At 43.1% G+C, this 14,765-nt stretch overlaps 2 protein-coding genes across 5 annotated transcripts; one reads left to right on the forward strand and one right to left on the reverse strand.

The window, feature by feature from the left end:
- Positions 1 to 392: 392 nt before the first annotated feature.
- Positions 393 to 9,630, reverse strand: LOC136432652 (mediator of RNA polymerase II transcription subunit 12-like). 4 transcript variants are annotated; one of them, XM_066424088.1, is made up of 6 exons: positions 9,426 to 9,629; positions 8,095 to 8,254; positions 4,403 to 7,718; positions 3,926 to 4,087; positions 3,478 to 3,522; positions 393 to 2,900 (listed from the first exon to the last, which is right to left on the reverse strand). In XM_066424088.1, exons 2-6 carry the CDS (start codon positions 8,241 to 8,243, stop codon positions 2,607 to 2,609), a joined length of 3,966 nt encoding a protein of 1,321 aa, XP_066280185.1. In that variant the 5' UTR covers positions 8,244 to 8,254; positions 9,426 to 9,629; the 3' UTR covers positions 393 to 2,606. The 4 variants fall into 4 exon arrangements, with proteins under 4 accessions (XP_066280185.1, XP_066280184.1, XP_066280186.1 ...); XM_066424087.1 differs by having other exon boundaries at positions 8,095 to 8,257; XM_066424089.1 differs by having other exon boundaries at positions 3,926 to 4,072; positions 8,095 to 8,257; positions 9,426 to 9,628.
- Positions 9,631 to 10,813: 1,183 nt separating this feature from the next.
- Positions 10,814 to 14,208, forward strand: LOC136432653 (tropomyosin alpha-1 chain-like). Its single transcript, XM_066424091.1, has 6 exons — positions 10,814 to 11,352; positions 11,659 to 11,771; positions 12,079 to 12,256; positions 12,506 to 12,712; positions 12,824 to 12,912; positions 13,170 to 14,208. The coding sequence occupies exons 1-6, from the start codon at positions 11,239 to 11,241 to the stop codon at positions 13,240 to 13,242; spliced, it is 774 nt and encodes a 257-aa protein (XP_066280188.1). The 5' UTR covers positions 10,814 to 11,238; the 3' UTR covers positions 13,243 to 14,208.
- The last annotated feature ends 557 nt before the right edge of the window (positions 14,209 to 14,765 follow it).

Genomic DNA, 14,765 nt, shown 5'->3' on the forward strand with positions numbered 1-14,765 from the left:
GACTCAAATGTTTAAGAAAAATGGTAAACAGAAGAAATTTTGGAATTTTGCCCTTTCTAAAGCTGCAAGAAAAACGTGCTGTCAGCAAGTACGGTAAATGGCAGATTTAAACGAAGCCCATTTCCAACTTAGCATTCTCCACACACTACAGTCTGTTAAGAAGACAGTGCTTTCAGTGTCTTTGAAGATAAAACTTCCACTTGGGGGCATTCAAGACATCTCAATAGGTTGCTTTACCAACGATATATCATCTATGTTGTTGCTTTGGCCATGAACCATAAAAACTAGTCATTTGTCGGTTGGTACGTTACAAAGGGCACAATTCGCACAATACACAGCTCTCTCGCTATCAAAAGAGCGACACCCAAGTTAAGACTTCAGTAGGCCGTGGGTAATCAATGTGTCAGTCTCACCTGTTTGATTTATTACCTGTGTGAACACCTGTGTGACTTACCAAACACAAACACATCAATTGTAGATATCCCGACTTTACGGCTGTCAAAAGACCAATGCCGGAAGTCCATACAAGTTTCACACCTGCAGTTCATATATTCAATGGCTTTGTCCGGAAACCGGACATCGCCTTTAGACATATAGGATTTTAAGTGCCTTTGAGCATCAGAAATCGTATACAGATCAAAACAGCTCTCTTGAATCTTGAACAACAACGGACTGTTTCGGGAAAGGAAACAACGGTGGGCTGAGAGGGCACTTAACCAAGAAAAAATTGATGATTAATGGGTTTTGTTATCTGAGAGGTTGAAGATTTGCATCAAGGTCCATTTTTTTTATTTACATCCTGTCCTCCCCCATTTGTTCCTTTACTGGAACAGTCCTGATTGATCATTAATATACATATGATATTTTTATGATGAGTTCAATTTTCAACCTATACATTCTATACATTTAAACAGATTCTGTACACATACTATATTCTATATCAATACATTTGATGTGACTTTCACAAATTGTGGCACAACAGTCAAGACATGAATTGCATGAACAATAAAGTTTTCGTCAAGACAATAAAGAAATACACCTATTTCTACCCTTAAATAAAACAGTGTCATCCATATGCTCCATCCAAAAGTGGCTCTTTTGACAACATCCAAATCTTGACACAACGTTCACCCCCCTCGCCCCCTTCATACTCCGAAACAACACAGGAACTACAGGATAATAAAGCTGTAAATGAAAGCTCCTGGTGGTCAGCAGGTGGGTGAACAGGTGTGTATGTTCAGCAATTTCCATTAAACGGTGGTTTACAGTTATTGGGGGTGTTTGCCTTGTAAATTGCACAACATGCTCGCACCTGTTCTTTGTTGATAGGACAATGATATAGGGACTGGCCGCTATATACATCTATAAGCCATTTGTTTACGCTTTAAACACACGTCACAGAATGGTGAGAAGTCACTAACAAATTCACAAACAAAAAAACTGTACATAGACAATTTGATAGAATTGGAAGTACGAACAATTACATCATTGCATCATTATAGTGTTAGAATTATCCCACTTTTTTCATTGCACATTCTAGTATACTTTGTACACTTTACATTACAATTCAGAATTCGCAATGCAAGACCTACAGCAATGGAACAGGCTCTAAGATAATAGTTTTAAACTATTTCCTGAACTATCACATTTCGCCTGAATGGTCCCTAATTTTTCGCACCATCTCTGTACTTGAGTAACTTCGGAATGTGCCCACAAACAATTACTAATCCACCTGTACATATTTACACCATGGTTTATGTACGAAGGGGCCATTCGGCGCTCCTGTATACCCTATCCCTGGTGGGGGAGCATCTCTGTGTACTGTTTGTGTGTTGTTGGAGACGCAAAAGGCACAATAGACCTTGACATATATATTCCTGATGGTCTGTTTCTCAGTTGATCCCCAGGTTTTACTGGTGTCACAACATCGCGGGGATTCATACAGTACAGAAAAGATATGTGGACAAAGCATTCGCCACAGGAAATGTTTCGTGAAAGGGGTTGTTGCCTGGATTGGGGCTGGGTCAACGGTGCTCTAGTTGGTATGACTTACTTTGTGCACATTATGTGCCATGCGGGCGTGTTATTGCCAACACACAAAGGAAGTGGCCAACTGAAGCCCAGGTGCGGACTGACTGGTGTGGCATGACTTTTAGTAGCCTTGGTTCCTGACTGCAAGTTCAGAAATGTAGGGCGGCACAAACATGGTCCTGAGACAAGTAGGTCCAAAAAAATTACTCCTTGACACCAAGAAAAACTTTTTTTCGAGACATCACAATCTTTCAAAACAAGTTCTTGGTGACTGACATCAACTTTTTGTGTCTTGGATTTGCTTGATGGAATAACGCTATAGACAGGAAATACAAAGTCTGAGGGCGAAGTCTGTACCTCATGTTTCATATAATTTCAAGATTTGCTCCGAGTTTTCCGTTTCAATCATCTTTATCTCTTTTACTTTGAAATGTCTAAGAAACAAGGAAGTAAATTTGTATGGCCAAATCTTTCAATGTAGTAATACAGAACTGACAGAAGGTAGTTTGGAATGGACGTTAAACTGGGAAAGATGCATCAACTTAGTCCTCCATCTTCAGTTTTGACTGACATCTCTAAGAGTCCACAACCCCTTGTGCTTTTGAACCCATGTTTCGGCGGATAGCTTCTGCATTTGCTCTGTCCTTTTCGTGTCTCATCCTCATCTTCTGGATTTCCGACAGCACCGGGTTCGGTGCAGGCTGCGGTGGGTCGGCGCGTTCTATCTTCAGGACGTTTGGTTGGTGGTTCTCCGTCGGTGGTGGATGGTGGTAGGGGATGGTGTCAGGATGTTGGGTTTCCAGGACTGTGACTGTCTTCAGTGGAGGCGCAGGCTTTGGCTTTGGCACACTCTTGGCATACTGCAGGGCCTGGAAATGTTCTTACATTACACACTGTCCAACAGCACTTATCTACACAAAAGCAGGATGAGTCGTTACTCAATGAGGTAGCAAAACCATTGATGGTAGGGATTAATGTGAGGAGAGCCCTCTAGTGAAAATTATTATCACTGCACCCAACCCAGATTTTAATGACCAGTTATTAAAAGGTTGGTATGAAAATCAGTTCACTTAGATAACAAGAAAACTTTGAGTATGCCATTTGTTCTACCATTATGACGGAAATAGAAAATCCATTAAAAAAGTCATGACCGTGTATTTACTATTGACAGGCACACAAAAATAGGTAATATTTTTGCTACCGGTACCCTGAATGTAAATTGTATATTGTCGAGCTTATGATGTGCATAAGCTCTAGCAGATTAGTCTATTCTAATTCTTGTTAGGTATAAGCTGGTTATGCAGGCACCACTCCTGGAGCTTTTAGTATGAGAAAACTGCAGTGAAATCAGAATGAGAGGATTAGTCTACATGCATATTAATGAGATGGCAGGAGTAGATGGGTATGGCTTAGCAGCCATATTTGAATATACCCCATAATACTCACTCTCTTTCTCCTTTTTTGGGCATCATCTTCTTCTTCCACCTCCTGCTGCATAATTGGATATTCAACACATGCAAGGATCATATTGAGATTTTTGGAGATCTAGAGTTTCTATGGTTGAAGGAAGGGAGTTGCAGGGATGTTAAGTATCGGGACACTGGTGCCTCGTGCAATTTTCTGCTACCTAGGTGCTTTTGGTTATTAGTGCTTTCTTGCCTATCTACAAAGAATGCATTTTAATGCATTTTACTACCCTTAACGGCAAAGCGGTACGCATTTTTCTCAAACTAAAAGCACAGCAGAAAGTCATAAGATAATATTTCCAACAAAGGCTTTTTAGTTTTCAAAAAGTGTAAATGGTGTTCAGAGATTTGGGAATCCCAAATTTTTTGCCGTCTTGAGAAAAATGCATACCAAGTTGAGAAACAGAAGTTTGTACAAAATGACTTACAACTTCTCTCCTTGAGTAGAAGTCATCCTCCTCCTCTTGTGGGTAGTGCGGCTGGCCGTCTCTCTTCTTTTGCCAGTCTGTCTTCTGTTTGGCGTGTTGTTCTCTCAAGGAGTTGGCATACTCCTTCTGTCGGCGAATCTTGTCCACCTTAAAAGACATAGCCTGATTATCACCAGGTATGGAACAAATCTTTTGAATCAATTCAAAGCCTTAGAATTAGATGATTAGAGCAACAGAAAAGAAATACAGCCATGCCAAGATGGCTACTTATAAAGAAGCCACTACAGTAGGTTGAATCCTCAGTGTCACAGGACAATAATAACACCAATGTTTAGATGTGCATGAAAAAGTTATTGGGAAGAATATCATAAATGAAACCTTTATGTTGGAAATCGCTGCAAAGAGTGCCATTGCACATTTTGAGTGCAACATCTAAAAATTGCAATGAAATACAAAATATGTCACCAAATAACCTACCTTGTCTTGAACTCTCTCCAGGTCTGGCCCCAGCCCTCCTAGTCTGATATCTTTCTTCAGGTTCTTGTAATCTTGCACAGTGTAGGCCTTGTACGTAGCTGGCTTCTTCTTTGCCATGGCCTTACTTTTGGCATATGACGCCAGGTAACCCTCCGAGTTGCTCTTGGCCTTCAGAGTTTGCTTGTTTGCGTGGTTGATGGTATTCTTGGCAGTTTTCTTCTCTTCTTGAGGACCTATTGGGGGGATCTTGCTGTAAGGGCTGAAGGACTCTCGTCTCACGCCCTCCTGCTGGTAGAAGTCCACGATGTCGCCCTCGCTGGAACGCCTACCAACATTACGCAGGTAGGGGGGAAAGTGGGGGTGAGGGGGTTGGTTGGGGTCTGCATGCCATGCAGGGTGTCCATGTTGTTGGGGTCCATGTTCAGGGGCTTGGTGCCCTTGCATTGTTCTGACATGTGGCCCATGATGTTGTGATGGGCCGTGTGGCCTATTGTTTGGCCCATGATGTTCGTATGGCCCCTGTGGCTCGTAATGTGGCCCATGATGTTGTGGTGCGTGGTGTGGCCTATCAGGTGGCCCCCTATGTTGAGGTGGCCCCTGGGCCCTGTAGTGTGGCCCATGTTGAACACCAGGATGTTGCTGCCCCTTACTATGTGGCCCACGAGGACTTTCATGGTGTTGGGCTGCCTCCTGAGCCCTCCTTGCTCCATGAAGCTCAGCGTAAGTGTGCGGACCTTCCTCGTATTCTTGAGAACTGTTAAAAGGATCATCGTGCTGCCCTCCCCTCTGTGCCCAATGCTCCATGTGGTCAGGCCTTTCCTGGTGGTCAGTGTATGCCCCCTGGTGTGGCTCCCTTACACCACTACCAGGTAGCGACCTCTGTCTCTGTTGTTGCTCTTCTTGCACAAGCCTTCTCTCAGCTTGGTGAATCTGTGCATACGACCCCTGCACAGGCTCTGGTTGATAGTCATAACCCTCTTTAACTTCAACAGGTTTTGAAAAAGTCCGCTCCGTTCTGTACGGCCGTATAGCCTTGTCTGTAGGGTCAGACAAAGTCGTGTAAGCGGTCTCTTTTCTGATTTGCCTGGGCCTTGTTTGAGGGTGAGACCTGTGGGACTCGGGAGATCTAGGGCCATAGCCTCCCATCTCTTCTGCTGGCCCATGGGTACTGTTGTAGGTTAACTCCTGATTATGACGACCTTCCCTCTGTTTATGTCTAAGTGGTGAGTCATCTTGTCTGTGTCTACCTGGAGAATGATGCTTTGTGTCAGGAAAATCCTGATACTCTTCCTGCCTGCCTTGTGCATCTACTGTGACTCTGGGGCTAACTCGGTTCCCCGCCTGCCCCTGCTTTGGACTGTGTTCGTCGATGCTGAGATTGATGTTCACGTTTATGGGTGCCTGCGGGCTTGGAAAGGCATACATTGGTTGCTGCATAGGTTGATATGCATGAGGGGATGTCTGAAAACCTTCAGGATACAAGCCTTGCTGCGATTGGTTCATCTGTGGAGGTAAAGCCTGTGATTGGTAGCCTGCACCTTGAGGGGAGTACTGTGGTGCACCTTGCACTCTGACAGATGGAGCGTCCACCTGAGTGGTGGTCTGTGAGATGGACCGTAGCTCCATACTTTCCTGTGAATTTTTAGATGCGGTTGAGCTGGCGCTTGATGCTTTGCTGGGAGGCGAGGCATCAGTCCTTGCGTTCTTCTGAGATTTGGATTTCTTACCGCTCTTTGCACCACTTTTTGCCTCCTTCGCTTGTCTCAACCTCTCTTGCTTAAGCTGCCACACCTCTTCTGCTGTCATGTTAGAAAAATCGTCCACATCGTCTTGGTTGGGTTCTGAAACTTCCTTCTTTCCCTCCTTCTTTCTTCTAGGAGAGGGAGGCTGTTCGTGTAGCGCTTTCTTCTGTGCATACCGTCTGGCATACGACCCTCCTTTCTTTTCCTCCTGTCTGTTCAGGTTTTCTTTGTTCCGTTCTATGAAGGATTTTGGTGGCGGTTTCTCAGTCTTTGGCGGCCTGGGAAGTGGCGGCTTTTCGACTGCCGGTCTTTGGTTTGTCATGACATTTGTGACAGTCATGTCTGGAGAAGTGTAGTACTCATCGTTTGGAGAACTCGACTGTTTGAAATCTTCCGGCGTTGGTGCTTTCTGAACAACAGGACCAACAGCACGCGGGCTTGTATAACCCACCGGCCCTACAGGTCTGTGCTTTTGCTTGACTTGTTCAGAATCCTTCTTGCTGTGGTACCCTGACTCCTCCTCCTCTCCCCCAACTGGTGGCCAGTGGTAGGCATTGGGACTTGGCTGTTGAGGATACGGAGCCTGAGGTGGAGATGGGAACGGCTTGTTGTAAGGAACAACTCTCGGCTCGCCCACTTTGAGAGCCCTCTGATACCCCCTTATCTCCTCTCGCTCACTTGGGTCCTCCTCCTCGGGACTAGAGTAACGCTGCTTTCCACCTCTGTGGTCTCTCACTGGCGTTCTGTCATCAGAACTTCCTCTGGAGACACTCCTGGTACCACTCTCTGTCTGAAGAGTGTACCGTGAATCTTCTGACTCCCGACTCTCCTCTCTGCTGTTGTCAGAGTCCCTAGTGGGGTGGGGCGTTCCTAACCTTAACGTGCTTTTGTCCGCAGACTCTAAAGAATCTGCAGGAAAGAAATCCTGTTCAAAATCCACCATTCTAGTCCTGGCTTTCAATTCCTCCTGAACGTATGGCGTACTGACAATCAGAGCGCCCCTCTCCTTCCAGTTGGGATCGTATCTCAGGTTTGCATACGGATCCTTACCAGGAGTTTGAGAACCACGCTCCAAGTCCTCGTAACGATCACTTCCCCGCGTTGTCGATGGAGAGTGTTCAGAACTATTTCCTCCTCCACGTTGTACCGGGGTGTCAAGCGAATCTGAGGGACTACCCTCCCCGTCTTCTAGACTGTCATCTGATTGCAATTGTTCCTGCTCTTGCTTCAGACGTTCCTTCAGCTGCTGTTGATAATTTTCCTCTTCAGCTAGATCATCCTCCTCCTCCTCTAGACTGTCTCTCACATCATCATCTTCGTCGTCAGAATTGTCAAGCTGTCGGATCGTTTGCTGAACAGATCCCAGACCCGTTCTTTGTGGTCGCGTCGTCTGTTGTGTCGTAGACATGCTGTAACGGTCACTTTCTGATGAGACATTTCTGCCGTGGCTGTAGTCTTTTGGTTGGTAAGGAAGATGGGGGCTGTCTCTTGAGTGTTGGTGATTTTGGGCAGGACTTTCCGCTGTGTAACGTTCCTCTCTGTCATCGTCTGAAGATGAGTCTATGTCAACAGACCTGAATGAAATAAATGTTATCTGGATTAGGATATTCAAGAAATAGAAACTTTCGGTAGAGACATCACAGAATAATGAACACAGTAACAACCATGTTATCATTTTTGGTCATATACTATACTATGATGAATACTATGTTATAATTCACCCTGAGTAGAAGCTAGTCTAATCTTCCTTTGAACTCTTGTAAAAATACAGCTGCAGTATTTTTACCATTTACCAGAGTAGGTTTGCAGTTTGTTCAACACCAAACATGAATATCAAAACAAAACAAAAATCATTACTGTACAATTATTGTCAATAAGACTCTTTGTGGTACTATTGACAGGACGTTCCTGTCAATAGCCATAGTGTTAATACATTGATCTGCTATGTACCTGTATGTATTCAGGCTGTCCTGTACTGCACCCTTGTCCCTGTGACCAGGTCGGTCACTGCCTTGACTGATGACCTCCTGACGTAACATGTCCAGCAGCTGGTCACTGTTGTGGGTGGTCATCTGTCCACTTCCTCTGGAGTCAGCCATAATGAAGTCAACTGCTGGCGAATGATAAAGCAACAGTTTCAGTTTCAGTCATCATTATTGTTATCATTTAGGTAGTCAGCCATTGGGGCAGCACAATGTTCAACAAAAGTCCTCCACCTTTGGTGGTCCTCCAAGGATAACAGTCTCTTACTATTTACTATTTTTACTGAATATAACTAAGGCTTAAGAGCTGGTCATTTACGAGTTAATAACAAAGAAATTTTCAAACTATAAATCATGAAATTTTTGTGCTGGTCGTTCTACCACAAATTCATGACACAATGAATACATGTACTTCTCCCTTGTGTGACTGTGCACTACAGAATTGTTTCAACCGCAAGCTTAAAACACAGCGAAAACCTCCTGGTCCCTGCTACCAAAATAAAATCACCACAAAAGTACATGAATTAAGATATTAACTGTGTCTATTAGATTTATACTAATGACATAGTCATCAGTACATGTCTCAAAATACACCATTTTGGAAATTGACATTTATAGGTCACCTGATTGATAAAAGTTCATTGACAAACACGACACAACAATTTTAGGTACATGTGGCAAATCAATCAATCAATCGTTCACAGGCATCAGTGTCTGATGCATAGAAGCCTAGAATACACACAGAAGCCCTGCATATTCTAACAGTTACACCAAGTACTGTTTAAAGCTACATCCAATGAAGACGAAACCACTTTAATATAATATTTGATGACAATGCTTTTCAATTGTTCCACACAACTTGACACACGGGTTTCTGGGAACTTCAATATGCATTATAATCTACCAAATCACCTTTGCTATTTGCGTTTCTTTGTGAATTGGCGTTAACACTTGTTAAAAGAGGCTAAAAGCCGCCTTTGATACAAGAATAGAACTTCACATTTGGACCAGCACATTTGTGTGTAAAAGGAGGAAATGAGGTGATTTTCAAAAATGCTTCAAAAATTCAAAAAATAAAAGAGCAGATGGACGTGTATGTGTGCGTGTACGTCATCCTTCTGTGAACAATCCCTCTATAGCTCGATCACCACTTCATCCACCCAGCTGCCATTCAAGAGCCAAGAGCACCGAAACAACAACACCTCTGAATGGACGCTTTTCACTTCAACATCATCCCTGACTGCTAATGGAACGTTATCCGATTAACGTCATGCACGTAAAAAAAAGAAACTAGCTCACCTCCGAATCTAAGCCCTCATCACGCACCAACGTTTATCCCGACTTCGATGAACATGTGCACTTGTCAGAGGCCTTACCAAACCGTCACAGAAGCAGCCGATGACTCACAAAACTTTGATTGTTGTGAGAAAAGTGGAGAGAAATCTTGCTCAGTTTCTTCAGTTTCGACGCCATTTTGGAATTTACCCACTATCCCTTGCGCGTCTATTGCCGGATGTTGTTGTTGCTATGACAACACAAACCACCTGTCAAACAATCTGTTCCAAAAGCTCTTAACTTTGACGCTAAGCGGCTTATTTCTTCTGTGTGTGGCACTTAAATTCTAAACTAATTGCCCTGTGCTGGCGGCTTCTTTGATCTCTCAGTCCAAGAGGATGCCCGCTCCAGTTCCACTCAAAATATTACGTTACCTGCAAAATCTCAGGAGCGCACTCTTTTATGGCCCTAACTAATGGCGTTGCCAAGTTAACAAATTAACTATCGCCATAACATGATCAATCACTCCCTTTCTCGAGGTCAATGAGCTTTTTATCACGACATGCTCGTTTGGTTCGGATGGTGACTATAAAGTATGGGCGCGTCGAGTTAAATAATTCAACGGACACTGACTACATTTCTTTAATTATTCAAGAGTTGCGTGATGCCATCGTCGCAACTCTTTGAAAACCCAGGATTTATCATATCGCGAGAATTGATGGAAGAATTGATATCTATCTGATGTTCTGTTACTTGCTATGTTACATTGGCACCGTAAAGAATGATAAGGTGTGTGCAGGTTATACCCAGACAACAAATAAACAAAGAAAATCGTTTGGATTTCATTAATATGCGTTAATCTTGAATGACGTTCATTTTTTTCGGTTTTCATGCCCCAAGAAGTATCCATAACAATACAAACGACAATGTTAGTCTTTGACGCGACTTCTATCATGGTGAAAGGCGGATACAGGCGCGATGCCGCGTGGCATTTGGAGGCCTTTTGGTAACGAAAGGTCTAACGGTGATTACATTTTACGGTCACGCAAAGATTGGGACGGACTTTATCCTTGGCGACTGAAACGCTCTGTGTTACATGTCTGATACTTAAACAAACCTCAATTGGAAAACATTGTATGTGTCTAACTAGTTTCTAATCCTTTTTGGTGTATTGAAAACATTTGTGAGTTTGTTAACTTTTTTTTTCAGGGGAGCATAAATGCACGGAACCATATTTTTCTTATTAACGTTAACGTTATATCGCTAGAAACCAGTGCAGGATTCATATAAAGAGTATCGTCGTCAATTTGTTGTCTGTGCCTTTTTTTCGCGCCAGTTGACTTTGGGCATGCAGCTGGAGCGCACTTCAAATGAGCTTTTTCTTCAGTTTCGTCCCACAATCCTCTCCGTTAACCTTTACCCTATTAGATAAACAAACTTCACCAGGTGCAACCAAGCCGAGAAGACCAGACTGTGGAATAGTTATCCTGTTTCAGCTTAAAAACCTTGAAGTAAGATCAGAAACGGCACTGCTGCAGACCTTGTGCTAAAGATTGGGAATACCACAGCCACAAGACTCAAGGGAGCAGCTTCTCGAAATCCCGTGTCTGCACCTGTATTCACCGAAGCAACAGGTGTCAAAACGCTACGCTGCAACTCGGGAGCGAAAAGCTAGGAGACCTATACTTGGTTTATGTCGCAACTAACTTAGCGACCCTTTCTGGGTGAATTGAGTGTTCTAGAAACTTAAAACTACGTGGGGATACCAGGAGACTAGTCTTACGTCTTTGAGAGCTACCTTCTTATATAAATCTTACAAGGCGGAAAGAAGTCCAAGATGGCGACCAAGACAGCGGTCAAGAAGGGAACAAAAAATTCCGGTAGCCCGTCTGGGGAAAGGGCTTCAGAGGCAAGAACGAATGGCGCATTCCTGAAGAACAGAGTAAAAGAGGTAACATTATGTTTTCTTATATTTCTGAGGTTGTGTTTTCTTTCTCTCGAATAACATCATTCCCACAGATATATCGGTGGGGACTGTATAGGATAAAGTGCAGTGTCATGATACCAAATCCTATGACTTTCCCGTTACCGTTGTATCCCCACTCTTGAGTCTGATATTCTATTTCTATCTCGGTAGCATAATATTTTCAAGTCGTTGCTGTTGACGAAACTTTCCAGTTTCCACACCACCCAGAGTTAACCCACTTAACGTTACATATATGAAGCTCTTCATTTGATTATTCTTCTCCCTTCGTAGTTAGAAGAGGAAGTCGTTACACTAAAGAAGAGACTGGACGAACTGAGGAAGGCCAAGAACACAACTATACTGAAACGAGAGCGAGAGGTCCTCAGTGTCGCAGACCCATTCAGGTAACCTTACATCGTGTTATATATAACACAGGACCCGGAAAGCTCGTTGTAAAGTTGTGAGTGCCTGTTTCTTTGGTATGCTATGATTGATATTAGCTTGGACGACATGTGCATGTTTCTCGAAAAACTGCTGTTAGCAATGAGCCTAAAATACTAACGTTAAGATTGATATTCAACAATGATGATTTCCACACAAAGTCCAATATGCTCCCTTTTCTATGGACTGGAGAAAGGCATGATAACATATAAGAGTACGACGCATTTCGTAGCGGTACCAGAATGTTTATTTCCTGTGAACCCAATGCAGTGCAAGACCAGCGAAGCCAGCCGATGACGGAAGGCTTGCAGAGCTGCAGCAGAAGTTAGATAGCAGCGCTGCAGAAAGAGACAGGGAGGTCGCCGAGCTTAACAGGCAGTTAGAGAAACTCAAACTGGACCATCAAGCCGATATGGACCGTCTACGGAAGGAAAATCAGGGAAAACAGGTAAATTAGTACTTTTAACGTGTCCGTGCCAACGTACTATATATGGTATTTCTTTGCGTTTTTGTTAAGATGTTTACTGCAGTATTTTTTCAACGAACGTGTAAAAGTTGTGCAGTGCAAAGTGCTAGCGTCAAATGTTGGCTCTACGTGGAACAAATAGAAACCATTTTGCATGACTTAACAATCAAGTTATCACTGTTGGAATATCCAGAAATAAAAGAGAAATCTTTTATTTTCCATTCTGGATAGGTACCTCCCTGCGATCACGAAAAAGAGCTAGAAACACTCAGGAAAAAGCTAAGAGAAGAAGAAACACTCAACAGGGAACTGAACGACCAGAATATGGAGCTGAGGGCACGGCTGTTGATAACAGAAGAGAAGATAGAGGCGCTGTACGATCAACTCAGCGTGAAGGAGGCTCACTGGTGCGAGATGGAGGAACAGTATCAGCTGAAGGTACGTACCTGCAGTTTTGTTATGAACCGGTAGAGATCGCTTGTGAGTGGTTGTCAAAAATCAACCGTGACACGTCGATTTTGACGTTTATCTTCATGTTTACTATTGTAGCTGAAGACACAGTTCAGTGAAAAGTACGCGGAGTGGATGGCGGCCACGGAACAGAAGATTGAAGAGCTTCAGAGGGCGAATGATTTGTTGTAAGTACTGAACATTCAGTCGGAAATTCATGCATGCATTGTCGTGGTGCAAGATCACATCTCCAAGACCATGTTGACTGTTGCATCGATATTTCTGGCTTTCTTTACGGCGTTTACGCAGAAATTGAGTTGTTCATTATCGTTTCTATCAATTGCAAACTTGCTTTCGGAGTGATAGTCAGTATCTGTAAAGCACAGCAAACGGAACCCAACAGAAACACAGACCATTGAGACACCTGTTTCCCTTCCCCCTGTAGGAGAAACTACGTCCGCCGGCCGGGGAGGGGCTCGTCACAGGAAGGGGCAGAGGGAAGCCAGGATGACAGCTGACCAATGGACGGGCTGTACCTCCCAAATTCACCAAAGACTTTAGAGAAATAACGCTTTGACTTGAATTGGACGGTTTAACGTCCGATCTTATAACGATCTTTTGTCATATTGAACAGTTAATACAATGATAATCGTTTTTAATTTTTTCTATACCAAATTCGTCTGTGACAACTGTTAGCAGCAGAACGTTGTCAGAGGAAAGAAAGATACGTCATAGATAGCTTTATGTAAACCGACTTTACCTGGTAGTCTCGATTTGTAACGCTGCAACTTAGTAAAAGCCTGCATGTGATAAAGGAAAACTCCTTTGTTTATAAGACAGTCCTTACCTTGTCCCCTTCGCTCCTGTTGCGTGTCATCAGCCATATTTTGATGAATTGTTAAAATTCTTGTGTCGTTATTGTCACGAAAAGCATGGCGTATTGTTTACTGACTTTAAAAGTTATTTTTACCACGGTTGTGTTTTTTTAGCAGAGAATAACAAATTAATGTTTGTTCTGAAACATTCCTCACAATTGCATGTCATGGACAGCATACTATCTCTTTGGTTACATGTATCAGCTGTCTTGATTGGACAAACATCATGTGGTCACCCCTGACCCTTTACTTCACGCAATGTCTTTGTTGCCCAGAGACTCACGAGTACTTGAAATAAAGTACTAGTATCACATTCTTTCTACTCTCTTCACAAAGAACGCACTCTCGTTAAAGGTATCGTACATTCTCTCAGCACTATATGCTAGCAATTCTGCCATACCAAACTACTCTAGTATTGCAGAATGTAGTTAAACACCTGGGCCACACATGACCAAGAGTGGCCATGTAGCAGAGAGAGTTGGAGTGCGTCAAGAGATGGACTCCTCCTTCGAGCGAACAATACACGGGGGTTATGATGATGATGATGATGATATTGCAGCATACTAAATACCAACTGTACAAATAAATGTTACTGGATGTTGACTTTGATATCACTTAGTTTGTGTATTTACTTTAGTGTTTAGTTGTTAAAAAGAATGAACGTTTGTTATATCGAGATAGGACTACGAACCTCTTTTAATACATTTCAATCTAATGACAGTGCGAAGATTTTAACGTCACCGAAAGAGTGTGATTATCAGTTATATATTCGAAGTCTTCGGCTCTTTTCGTCATGGTAGACAGGCTACTGTAGTGGTGTATAGAAGCAATAGGAGATGTGCACTGCTCGACATCTCCCATTGTTTTAACAGTGATCTCATCACTTTGCGCTTCAAAGTCTTCGCTTTGGAGTGGACAAAATACATGAACTAAACCCGTTGTATTTCATCATGTTACTGGTACCGTATCCACACTAGCATGACTACATCGTACTGTACTACGGAATCGTTCACCTTGAGTGAACTCACGTATCTCAATACGACACCCACAATTGCCCACGACTTTCACGTCATCAGTAGATCATTTCGGTGTACCTTTGTTCCTTGCCGGCCCAAGAGTATAGCAAAACAAGAATTTATCATTAACTGCACAACAGAATTGACATG

Source organism: Branchiostoma lanceolatum, chromosome 4 (genome assembly GCF_035083965.1).
Source record: "Branchiostoma lanceolatum isolate klBraLanc5 chromosome 4, klBraLanc5.hap2, whole genome shotgun sequence".
Taxonomy (NCBI): domain Eukaryota; kingdom Metazoa; phylum Chordata; class Leptocardii; order Amphioxiformes; family Branchiostomatidae; genus Branchiostoma; species Branchiostoma lanceolatum.